We start from the raw sequence: 12,938 nt of genomic DNA on the forward strand, positions 1-12,938 counted from the left end.
AGCCTCAGAATCTGGGTGAGAAGCCCTGGTCTGCTAGGATCAACAGGTCAGGCCCCCTCCCCTTTAAGAGTGTCTCATTGCACCCCAAGTTCAGCCTCAGGTCTCAACAGAGGCAGGATAAATCTGTTTGGTCCACAGATCCAGGCCCTCCCGACTAGCCTTTTAGTTTCAGCTCCTGAAGCCCTAGCAATTCCCTCACCAGAGCAGGACCCAGATTTAGGCCACACCGGATAATTAGTGACACATTCATCAAATCAGGGCAGAGCGTGCCGAGAGCGCCGCGCTCGGGAACACTGTCCAGGGAGAACAAATGAGTGTTTAATGAGCCCAAACGGCTGGGCTATATTTGGTCGGGACCGGTCTATATTGGGCAGCTGGGAGTCAGACACCCATCCAGCAGAAGTCCTGGATGGGAGGAATAGGCCATCCTGGGGGAGTCAGTTATCCTTCTCGCGCTCAGGGCCCTTCTTCTGGGGCGAAGAGAGGAAGAGGTTCCAGAGGAATTTGGAAACCTTGGTCGCTGGTGCGACCTCGTTGGACTCAGAAGGGAGAGCTGCCGTTCCGCCTGGAGGTGACCTAGTTTCTCTGAAGCTTCAGTCGTGGACTCTACCCTCACGTTAACTCTTCAGCTGACAGAGTCAGTGTCAACTCAAAGGAGGCCTTTAGAGGAGGGGGCTGTGTTGGTTCTGAACCCTCCTGCAGAGTGGAACAGAGAATCAATCAATCATTCGTACTGATTGATTGCTTACTGTGTGCAGAGAACTATACTAAGCACTTGGGAGAGTATAATACAACAGTTGGTACACACACTTCCTGCCCACAATGAGCTTACCGAAGAGGGGTCTGTCCCTGGTTGGTGTTTGGCCTCTAGAGCAGAAGTTGGCTCATCCTCTTTCTCTTGACCTTCTGGGGAGCGGAACTGTGAAAACTCCTTCAGAAACATGGTTGGAAAGGGAGAGGTGGGGCTGAGAGGAATCCACACGAGAGATGGGAACACAAGCTGAAGGAGGCCTACTCCATGGAGAGATCAATCAATCAATCAATCGTATTTATTGAGCGCTTACTGTGTGCAGAGCACTGTACTAAGCGCTTGGGAAGTACAAGTCGGCAACATATAGAGACAGTCCCTACCCAACAGTGGGCTCACAGTCTAAAAGGGGGAGACAGAGAACAAAACTCACCCGTGCTGGGCAGCAGATGTCTCCGGAACTATGGAAGGAGAAGAGCTGGGAGAATCCAGAGAGAGGAGCAACTACTTCAGAGCAATGAGAGCATAAGGGCTGGAAAACAAGACTAAGGAACTGAGCTTGAAGCAGAGAGCCAAATCAATCATCAATCGGTGCTATTTATTAAGTACTTACCATGTGCAGATCAGTGTACTAAGCACTTGGAGTAGACAGCATTGGTAGACACATTCCCTGCTCACAAAGAGCTTACAGTCTAGAAGCTGGAGGCTCACTACCACAGAGTATACTGCTTGGAGAAGCAGCGTGGACTAGTGGATAGAACACAGGCCTGGGAATCAGTAGGACCTGGGTTCTAATCCCAGCTCCAACATTTGTCTGCTGCGTGACCTTGGGCAAGTCTCTTCACTTCTCTGTGCCTCAGTTACCACATCTGTAAAATGGAGACTGACTGTGAGTTCCATGCGGGACACGGACTGTGTCCAACCAGATGAGCCTGTATCTTCCCTAGCACTTAGTACAGTGCCTGGCACTTAGTAAGTGCTTAGCAGATACCATAAAAAAAAAAAAACCAGATCATCAGCAATATCAGCAACAGTGAAAGTTCCTTCAGAAGGTTATTTTGGAGATTGACTGGGGCTGGCCTGAACTTGGTGAACAATTCCTTTAGATATTTTGCTCCCTGGAAAGGAAGGGAAGCCTATTGGTGGAAAGAGCATGGGCTTTGAAGTCAGAGGTCATGGGTTCAAATCCCAGCTCCACCAACCGTCAGCTGTGTGACTTTGGGCAAGTCACTTAACTTATCTGTGCCTCAGTTACCTCATCTGTATAATGGGGATTAAAACTGTGAGCCCCGCCGTGGGACAATCTGATCACCTTTTAACAAACACCATCATTATTATTCAGGGCTAGGCGATGTGTTGCAGAAGGTGAGAGCCCCTGAACTGAGCCTTCCCTGTGTCACTCTAATCAATCAATCAATCAATGGTATTTACTGAGCATTTACTGTGTGCAGAGCACTGTACCAAGCACTTGGTAGAGTGCAATATGACAGAGTTGGTAGACATGTTCCCTGCCTACAAAGAGCTTACAGTCTAGAGGGACTCCAGGAACTCATCCTTGTCAGTCAATCAGGAATATTTACTGAGCATCTACTGGGCTCAGAGCACTGAGCACCTACTGGGCTCAGAGCACCAAGCTAGGGCTTGGGAGAGACTACAGGTTAGACTCCTTTGTTCCCGGGACTTTCTCTTCCAGCCGCCCTAGCATTGAAATCATGGAAATTTTTTTTCACACCTCCCTGGCCCACAAACCCAAGTAGGATAGAACAAGCCCCCACACTTCTGGCAGGCAGGAGGCGGAGCCCAGAATCGATCCTGCTCACTGGTTCCCAACAGCTCCTTCTTCCATCTGTGTCCCCAATCTCTCAATCCTTTCCGGCCCCTGGCTCTCCTCCAGGGGCAGCTCCACCCAGGCCCAAGCCCGGGGTGGAATAGCTTTTCTAAGACCTGAAGTGGAAATTAAAGAAGACGTGTCCAGAAACCCAAGAGACCGTCACCCTTTTCTTTCTGGCCATCTGCCTTGAGTTGACTGCGCTGGCAGAAAGCTCTCTGCCGGTCATCCAAAGCCTAAAGTCAGCCAAATCCGGCTCCCTGCTGCTGTCCCCCTTTCCCTCCAACCCCCAAGGCAGTGACTCCTCAGGGTGGAATAACTGAAGGATGCCAATGAGCGGACTTTCTAGGGGAGCCGCTCAAGAGCCTCATTCAGAAAGACCCGTATGAGAGGAAAGCTAACAACCAACCTCTGGTCTGTAATATGAGAGAGTCCATGTGATGGGAAGGAGCAAGGTATGGACTCAGGGAAGCCAAGTTCTAGTTCCTGCTCTATCACTGACCTGCTGCGAGGCCCTGGGCAAGCCACTTCACCCCTCTGAGCCTGTTTTCTCATCTGTAAAATGGGGATAAGATGCTTCCTCTCCCTTGTGAATCCTGCGTGGGATAGGGCCTGAGTCTGATCTCATCACATAGGAGCTATACAGGTCTGCTAATTCTGTTGTATTCTTCCAAGCTCTTAGTACAAGGCTCTGTACACAGTAAGCACTCAATAAATACCATTGATTGATCTACCCCAGCTCATGGCATATAATAAATAGCATAATCACTAGTATTGTTATTTCCATTTCCTGTCTTACTGGGGAGCGCAGAACTGAGAATCTCTAAGTCATTTGATTAAAGTTGTTTGGATAGAGGAGGTACATAATGGGTATTAGCTAATGGAGTGCTGCCAGGACAGTGTGCCTTGCACAGAATGGGCACTCGGTTAATGGTGTTGATGAGGTATTGGCCAAGTCTCGATGTCAGGACCCTTGAGTTCTGTTCTCACTTAGGGGCACCGACCAGTGCCATCAATGTCCTGTGCCCGCCTCTGCAAAGCCAGGTCACGGGAGCTAGAATAATGATGCTATTTGTTAAGTGCTACCTCTGTGTCAAGCACTGTTCTAAGCATTGGGGTAGATACAGGCTAATCAAGTTGGACTCAATCCCTGTCCCACATGGGGCTCTCAGTCTTAATCCCCATTTCCAGATGAGGTAACTGAAGCAAAGAGAAGTTAAGTGACTTGCCCAAGGTCACGCAGCAGACAAGTGGCGGAGCCAAGATTAGAACCCAGGCCCTTCTGGCCCCCAGGCCCATGCTCTAATAAGGGTATTGGCAGTGAATCTGACCTCCCCCGTGACCTGTAGGATCTCCCTGACCATATTTCACTTGCCGGCCTTTTCTTTAGAGGCCCAGGCTTGCCGCCAGTGACCAGAGTGGGTACTCCTTCCTCCTCTCTCGTTCTGTCTCTTTCTGCATTGGACTCTCCTTCCTTTCACTTCTCCAGCTGTCCCTGTGCCATTTTGTCTCACTCATTCCCATCTCCATCTTCTCTTCTTTCTCCCTCACAAAGCCGGAGAACCTCCTGCTAGCTTCCAAGCTCAAGGGAGCAGCCGTGAAGCTGGCTGACTTTGGCCTGGCGATTGAAGTGGAAGGGGAACAGCAGGCCTGGTTTGGTGAGTTGGGGGTTGGGGGGCGGAAATGGTTGGGGGCTAGAAGTAAAGATGGGAAGACAAGGGTCTGAAGGTCTTCAGCACCAAGCTAGAACCTTAGGAGAGAGGAGAGAAGAGAGAGAGGATGGGGCTCAGCACTTTGGAAACTGCCTTGACTTCTAGATTGTGAGCCCACTGTTGGGTAGGGACCGTCTCTATATGTTGCCAAATTGTACTTCCCAAGCGCTCAGTACAGTGCTCTGCACACAGTAAGCACTCAATACATGCGATTGAATGAATGAATGAATGAAGGTCTTCAGCACAGAGCTGGAACCTCAGGAGAGAGGAGAGAAGAGAGAAGAGAGAGAGGATGGGGCTCAGCACTTTGGAAACTGCCTTGACTTCTAGATTGTGAGCCCACTGTTGGGTAGGGACCATCTCTATATGTTGCCAAATTGTACTTCCCAAGCGCTTAGTACAGTGCTCTGCACACAGTAAGCGCTCAGTAAATACGATTGAATGAATCTATTTTGGGACAGAGGCCACATTCAGAGCTCTTTCAAGGACCCTTGCACGCGCAAAGTCAGCAAGGGAGCTTTGTGGGAATTGAAGAGAGGCAACGGACCAAGAGCTGCCTGGCTCACCTTAGTGGGGTGACCTTAGTAGCCAGGGGCCTGCAGGCTGAATTGCCAGTCCACCTCCTCCTGAGCCTTTGGATGTGCCAAGCAAGCTTCTTGTGGGTCATTGAGGGCATCAGGCTGAATCTGACTGCATGCTTTGGATCATGCCAGGGAAGGAGTGTGGATTAGAGAAGCAGCATTGCCTAGAGCCAAGAGCATGGGTTTGGGAGAAAGAGGACATGGATTCTAATCCCAGCTCTGCCACTTGCCTGCTGTGTGACCTTGGGCAAGTCACTTCACTTCTCTGTGCCTCAGTTCCCTCATCTGTAAAATGGGGATTAAGACTTTGAACCCCATGTAGGACAACCTGATTACCTTGTATCTATCCCAGTGCTTAGAACAATGCTTGGTGCATAGTAAGCACTTAACCAATACCATAATTATCAATAATTGTTATTAGAGGAAAGAGCCCAGAACTGGGAGTCAGGCCTTCTGCACTCACAAATCTCCCCTCATCCCTGTTCTAGACTTCCAATCTGGGATTCTCCTTCCATTCCAGGAGAAGACAGATCCTAAGGGGAAGAAGATGGGTGGGATTTGAACCCAGGTTCCGGGTGGCCCCTTGGGTTGGTGCAAACTGCTTCTCTGCCCTGCGTGACTCACTTGGCCCCATCATACCCCATCAGGTCAGGGCTTCCTGTCTCGGCAGTGTTGTTAATGAACCGGTACCAAAGCTTGGAGACTGTATAATTTAATAATGTGCATGTTAGTCCTGAGGAAATAAACTGAAAATGGGCAATCATCTGTTCGCCCATCATTCCCACTGGCTGTCCATCTAGAACGCACTGCGGGTGACGGGTCAGATGCTAACTGGCTCTGTCTGTCTGTCCGTCTGTCTGTCTTTCTGGGGGTCAACAGGTTTTGCAGGGACTCCAGGGTACCTCTCTCCAGAAGTGCTCAGGAAGGACCCTTACGGGAAGCCGGTGGATCTGTGGGCGTGTGGTGAGTCTGAACTCGGGTTCAGGAACGGGGCAGAAAGTGGTCAAGCTGGAGAAGAGTATTCTGGGAGAGTGGCCCAAGTAGCCAGGAGCCTGCCGTCTGAGTTGCCAGGCCAGCTCCTCCTGGGCCCTTAGATGTGCCAGGCTACCTTCTTGTGGGTCACTGAGGGCACCGGGTCAAACTCGCCTGCATGCTTTCGATCGTGCCATGGGAATCAGGGTAGATTAGTGGAAAGAGTACAGGCCTGGGATTCAGGGAACCTGGGTTCTAATCTTGTTCCTGCTGCTTGCCTGTTGTGTGGCTTGGGGAAGCTACTTAACTTTTCTGTGTCTCAGTTTCCTCAACTGTTAAATAGGGATAAAATACCTGTTCTTCCTTTCCCTTAGACCATGGGTCCCTTGTGGGACAGGGACTATGTCTGATCTGGTTTATGTCTGATCTATCCCAGCCCTCGGTTCAGTGCTTGGCAGATAGTAATCGCTTAACAAATGTCCCGGTTGTCCTGGCCTTTCGCACATCTTGTTTGCAGAGGAAATTGTGGGTCAGTTGGGTTCACTGTGACTTTAGCCCCACCCAGAGGGCCTAGCTGGTGCTTCTCTGTGTGCCCCTTTTGGGATCACGACTGTGCCCACGTGTCCCTTCAGGCATCTCACAGCTCTGGCTGGGGGCTTTGGGAGCCGATTAGACGATTGCCCACTTGGTCAGGGGACGCTTAGAGCCAGCAGAGGGTGGGTGTGCTCTGACTCCAACCATGCCTGGCTCCCTCCCTTGTCTGGGGGAACCCCCTGCCCACTCCTGGTCTTAGTCCAAAACTGGGATGGGACCCTGTCTCAGGACTTTGGGAGAGGCAGTGGACAGGGGAGAGCAAAGGAAGGTGCAGACAGCTAAGGATTCTGGGCATCCCTTTCTCTCCCAGCAGTGGGAGCAGGGCATCTTTCTCCAACCCAGAGTGGGGGAGATTAAATAATGCTTGGCCAAGTCCCCAGAATCGCTGGTTTAACCCTTCCCCTGACTGGCTCAGTGCCAGTCCACAGTGATTGGCCAAGGCTAGTGATGCTCTGCTGAGAATTGGCCCATGTGGGAGCAAACCCCATCCCCATGAAGCTTCTCTGGCTTCCCAAGTGTCCACTAAGCAAGGGCCCAGGGAACTGGCAGTTCCCCGCCCCCCCTCCCATGCCCTCCATGTTGAGGGGACCACAGCCAGGGGAGGTTCCCATTGCGCAGAGGCCTCCAGAAGTGAGCCCCTCTTCCTCCCAATCCTGGCTTGGGGAGTGATGGGGAGAGGTTTGAGGAGTGTGTGGTAGGCCTCGGTGAAGCCTCTGGGAAACGTGATCTTAGATCAGCCAATATGCGCTAATCCCAGGTAGCAGAGGGAAAGGAAATATTTTCTGTCCTGAGCCTAGTTGGCTAAGACAAATATATGTAAGTGTTCCTGTCTGGTATTCCCTTTTTCCTTTCCTGTCCCTTTCGCCCCTTTCCTCTCCTTCTCTCCCCTCCCATTCCTGCTCTTTTCCTCTCCTCCCCTCTCCTCTCCTTCCCTCCTCTTCTCTTACCCCCTCCCCCTCTCCTCTTCACTCCCCTCTTCTCTCTTTTTCCCTCCCCTCTCTTTCTCTCTCCTCCCCTTACCCCTTTCCCTCCCTTCTTCCTTCCTCTCCCTCCTCCAGCTTCAGGCTGAGAGAAGGATTTTAGACCCACAGCTGGGGGTGATGGTCCCCTGGTTTCCTTTCCCCAGGTGTGATCCTGTACATCCTATTGGTTGGGTATCCCCCATTCTGGGATGAAGACCAACATCGACTGTACCAGCAGATCAAAGCTGGGGCCTATGATGTGAGTGGTTTCCTCTTTTCCTCTCCTCCTCTCCCGTCTCTTGCTCCCTCCTCCCCACTACTGGCCCTAGATGGAGTCTTTCCCTGGTTTCTCGCAACCAGAGAGACCAAAAATACCTCAGTTGTTCTCCCTGAGAGGGCCTGGACCAAAGGCCTCCCCTGCCTCCCTTCATCCCTCAGACTCACTTTCTCCTCAAGCCCTCTGGTACTGAGACTGGGTCCAGGGAAGATAGAGCCCAGCATGAGGTTCCTGATATTGAACACCAAAAACCAGGTGCAGCGTTCTGCCCATTGTCGATGCCCAGGAAATAGTCACCCATTATGATGGGGAGGCTGAGGCAAACCCAGATGGACCAGGAAATCCCCAGGTATCCCTTTCGGGGGGATGCTTGGTGAGGGAAGCTCAGTAGCAGGCGATTCAGGCCACCCGACACAGCTCCTGAGTTGGATCACAGTCAACGGTCTCTCCCCACTGAAGGGTCAGCCAGCCTAAGAGTGGGGAGTCAATTTCTGGGAACGTGAGTACCATCATCTCTATGGGCTTTTATAGTGCGCCTGTTTTCTGCAGGGGATCCCTCCCTGTCCTCAGACTCACTTCTTCCACTCAGGAAGGGGCTTCTCACACCAGCTGTGTGTCCTCTTTCATCTCTAGTGGGCCACAAGCTATAACAAGGGCCAGGCTGCGGGACTCCCCTGTCCTTCTCCAGAGGAGCAAGAGCCCTGCTGATGGCAGGGGCTGCCAGGGGCTCCCTGAGCAGGTCTGACTCCTCTTCCCTTACAGTTCCCATCCCCCGAGTGGGACACGGTCACTCCCGAAGCAAAAGACCTCATTAACAAGATGCTGACTATCAACCCCTCCAAGCGCATTGCGGCCGCTGAAGCCCTGAAACACCCCTGGATATCGGTGAGTAAGGAGTCTGTCAGCGACCCTGGGATTTCAGAAACTGCAGCAAAGGAGACTTGCACAAGGCCTGGGGACTCACTGTGCCCAGCTCAGACCCCACTGTGGCTCTGAACTCTGCCCACTGGGACTCCCCAGGGTTCAAGAGCAGAGTCTGCAGGGAGGACGACCAACGGACCAGCCCCACCTAGATCCTATCTAGCAAGATCATGTCAGGGTTCAGTTGAGTTTTCACAGCATCCTTCCGGTAGTTGTCTTTGCTTCTTTGACTTGCTCAGGGGCTTCTGCCCACACGTATTTGGCCATGAGCCAGCTACCCGCCTCAGAAGGAGAAAGCCAAGACCGGAAGATTTTCAGGATGGCTCTCGAATTCAATCCGAAACCAACTCCTTAAAGGTTCTCCCATGGCTAAAAGCCCCACCAGGGCTCCTGGCTCTCCCTCTTGCTGACTATCTTCTTCTCTCCCCTCTGTTCTAGCATCGCTCCACTGTGGCTTCATGCATGCACAGGCAAGAGACGGTGGACTGCCTGAAGAAATTCAATGCTCGGAGGAAACTGAAGGTACCGGTCGCCTGTCATCCACACTGACTATCCCGACCTCTTGGTTTGGACTGGATTTCTGCTCTTGAGCAGAGTGGGAAATCCTGGGCCAGGGAGCTGGCTCAGCTGGGCCCTGATGGGAACACAAGATGTTCACAAGGTGCTCAGCCTTGCTGAAGGAAAGGACAGGGAGAATAATGCTCAGTCTCAACAAAGTAGTGAGCATCCCCTCCTCCCTTCTGCTCCTCTGGCCCACCTCCCCCCACACCATACCAGGAACTCTGGAATCTGCAGGGCAGCAGCTCCGTGTCCCAGACCAGAGTGGGCACAGGACCCCAAACCCTTTTAGGTGGCACCCACTTCATTTAAGTTATGAGAAACATGGCCTAGTGGAAAGAACGTGGGCCTGGGTGTTAGAGGACCTGGGTTCTAATCCTGCCTCTGCCAATTGCTTTCTCTGTGACTTTGGGGAAGTCACTTCACTTCTCTGTGCCTTAATTTCCTCAACTGTAAAACTGAGATTAAAATCTGTTCTCCCTCCTACTTAGACTGTGAGCCCCATGTGGGACAGAAACTGTGTCCAACCTAATTAACTCGTATCTACCCCAGCACTTAGAGCAGTGTTTGACACATATTAACAAATTCCATAGGAAAAAAGCTATCTGAGCAGCAGTATGGCCCCTGCCCCATAGCTTCCCCCTGCGCCCTCCTGCACAAGCTCCCCCCACCCCCACCCAATTCCTGGGGCAAACAATGGAGCTGCTGGTTCTCCCAGTGCCTGCTTCAGCCCTGCCATCTAGACACATTATTGCTCCAGGATGCCCAGAGTAGAAGAATCAGGGAGTACCTGTATCCACCTATGGCTCAAAGGTTCCCCTATTACCCTCTGCCTCCTGATCCAGGGAGCTGTTCCTCTCCTGTGAGTTGAGGCAGTGAAACAGGTTCTATTTAAAGGAAAGTTGGCTCAGGGGACCCAGGAAGCCCAGAGAGAGGGGGCTGCAGGATGTCCAGGGTGAGGGGGATGCAGGAAGTCCAGGGAGAGGGGACCACCTCCTAGTTAATTCCTGCTTTATTTGAGAAGGGCTGGGGCCAAGAGGCAGGCTCAGGGAGGGCCTCTCAAGGGAAGAGAACTCCAGAAGTACTGAGTTCTGGACCTCTGGAAGGGAGACTCGCTCCAACTAGACTCTGGATTGTAGTTCAGAGTGCTTTGGGAGGGATGGTGGGGGTGGGTGTAGGGGGGCAGGGGCCTGGCCTGAATGCTTTGATGGATCCTTGGAGCCCTAATTAGCTGGTAGGATCCTTCCTGGAGTCCAGCCTCGACTGGCCTGTCCGGCATGGAGATATCTGTCACTGTTCACTCAGCCCGTCCCATCCCTGAAGCCATGCTGCTAGAGAAACACCCCTTTTCCTCTCCATCCAGACCCACATCCATTTTCTCCAGGGCTCCATCGGGCTGAGGGGCAGGTAGCTGGGTAGAAAGGGCAAAACCGATTTCAGAACAGAGTGATCTTTCTTCCCTTCCCTCTCTGTTCCCCTATCCCTCCCTTCCTCTCCCTTTTCTTTCCTCCATCTCTCCCTCTCCCCTCCTTTTTTTTGCCTCTCTGTCTTTTCTCTGTTTCAGGGGGCTATCCTCACCACCATGCTGGCCACCCGAAACTTCTCTGGTAGGTGGTGTTGGCTCCTGCACTCCTGGGGCCTGGGGCACTTTGCTCGCTTAGCCGGTGGCTTATCCAGGGTTAGATGTATATACATACATGATATATATGCAAATGTATATATATACACCCATATATATACATGTATATATATACACATACACACACACATATATATACCTATATATATATATACATGTGTATATATATACACATGGATCTCTCAGGTAGGGCCTGGGGTCAGGTAAGAAAGGAATTGGGGAATGGAACTGGCCACTCTTCCTTGCCCAAGAAACCCATGCTACATGATTCTGGTCTCCACCCTGTTCCCAGGAGCACCTGGCTTATGCCCAGAGGGAGCTTGACATAAGGGGAGGCTCCGGGCCCAACAGCTGAGTGGTGGGTGGAGGGGGAAGGGGAACATCGGGCCGGCAAGGAGCAGAGGGCTGAAAAAAATCTCATTGGCTCGACAGCTATTTGGGCCAGAACAAACAGTCCTGTTGTTAGAGTGTGCGATGGAATCTGCCCCACACTGCGGAGTGGAGGGGAGCCCCAGGCTAAGCTGCGTTAGATTTCAGCACCCCAATATCCTAGGTCGGGGGGGTTTGGGCGTGGGAGGGCAGGACCAGACCTGGCGGGTTATTGGCCAGCATCTCAGTTATGGTCAGGAGGCTGAGAAGGATGTTCTCCCCAGCCCAGTTAGCCGAGACTGACCTGTGAGGGAGAAGGAAGGCGAGGGGAGATAAAAGGTGGGAAACTGTTTAAAGTTGCTGACCTGGTTGCATTACATGGATAAATGGTAATCTAGGAAAAGATGTTTATTGTTTCAGCTAACTCCTCTCCCCATAGAAGTAGCAGCTGGGTCTGTCAAAGGAGCCTTGGGCCTGTTCCCCAAGGCATGCTGGCAGGGCCTCACCTTGAAGAAACTACCCACTTTAAAGTCCTACATTTAGGTCCATTATCTTAAAAGGAAGCCTTCAGGAGAGTCACTGGGGAATCAAGAGCTGGGAAGAAGCATTGCTGATTGTGGTGGGAGGTATGGGGGAGGCAAGTTTGAGGGGAGACTAGAGATAGCGGGGACTGACCCTATCCTGCGCTGCTGAGGGTTTGGGATGCATGAGTTATCCAGAAACTCCAGTTGGCTGGCAAGGGAGGGAAGACCCTGGCAGAGAGTCGGAGATTCCCCCCTCTGCTGGAGGTGGGGAATTGGTTCATTTTGGGAAAGCTCACTCCCAGAGAACTTTAGCGAAGGAACCCTCCATCTTTCAGATGGGCTCCAGCCAGGCTGTTGGCTGGGGACATTCTACAGGATTCTGTGCCCTCTTCCCACCCTCTTCTCTTTTCCCATTTCTCCATGGTGAAGGGCTCTGCAGTCAGCACTGCAGGATGGATTCAACTCTGGGAATTCTGGTCTGCATCTCAAATCTGAGGACCTGAGACAACAGCTCCTCCCTTCCCTCCCTCCCTTCCTCCTTCTCTTTCTCCCTTCTTCCCTCACTCCTTGCAGCCAGCTGCATTCTGGCTGCCTGGGAGCTGGGGAAGGGGCCTGAACTTCTGCCCTCCACAGGAAACTTGTTTGCCAGTGCATTTGGCCAGGCCTCACTGTTCCCCATAGCTTCATTATTGCAGCAGGTTCCATCTCCTGTGTGCAAATCTCCACATTGGGCACTGGGAGTGAGCATCAGCAAACCTCCTATCCCAACTGGGGTCATCCTTTGTGCCATTTGCCAATCCTGGGGATGCCCTGATTGCCTTGTCATCCTCCTCTTCCTCCTCCTTGTCCTCCCTCCTCCTCACTTTATCTTCCTCATCTTCCTTCTCATCCTCCTCACCCCCTGCTCCTCATCCTCACACTCCATCTCATCGTCTGCCTCACCCTCTTCCTACTCACCATCCTTCTTGCCCTCCTTCTCACCCTCCTCCTTGCCTCTTCCTCCTCATCCTCCTCCTTCTCATCCACCACCTCACCTTCCTCCTCTTCATTATCCTCCTCCTCATTATCCTCCTTGCCCTCCTCCTCACCCTCCTTCCTCCTCGCCCTCCTCCTCATCATCCTCTTCTTCCTGCCTCTCATCCTCTACTGGGAAGGGCTTGGGACAGGCACCTGAAGCCTTGATGCTTAGCACTGACAACAGTTCACTTAACCATGGCAGGTTGAGGTCAAAGACTGGGCACTGGAGCCCAGCT

General features: G+C 52.2%; 1 protein-coding gene across 3 annotated transcripts in view; it reads left to right on the plus strand.

The window, feature by feature from the left end:
• Positions 1-12,938, plus strand: part of CAMK2A (calcium/calmodulin dependent protein kinase II alpha) — a 77,377-nt gene that overhangs the window by 38,790 nt on the left and 25,649 nt on the right. For all 3 annotated transcript variants that reach the window (XM_038740313.1, XM_038740314.1, XM_038740316.1), the window contains exons 7-12: positions 4,132-4,234; positions 5,749-5,832; positions 7,562-7,656; positions 8,437-8,559; positions 9,034-9,117; positions 10,718-10,760. In XM_038740313.1, coding sequence (XP_038596241.1) covers positions 4,132-4,234; positions 5,749-5,832; positions 7,562-7,656; positions 8,437-8,559; positions 9,034-9,117; positions 10,718-10,760 — 532 coding nt within the window. The remainder of the gene's footprint in view (positions 1-4,131; positions 4,235-5,748; positions 5,833-7,561; positions 7,657-8,436; positions 8,560-9,033; positions 9,118-10,717; positions 10,761-12,938) is intronic.

Source organism: Tachyglossus aculeatus, chromosome X1 (assembly GCF_015852505.1).
Source record: "Tachyglossus aculeatus isolate mTacAcu1 chromosome X1, mTacAcu1.pri, whole genome shotgun sequence".
NCBI classification, from domain to species: domain Eukaryota; kingdom Metazoa; phylum Chordata; class Mammalia; order Monotremata; family Tachyglossidae; genus Tachyglossus; species Tachyglossus aculeatus.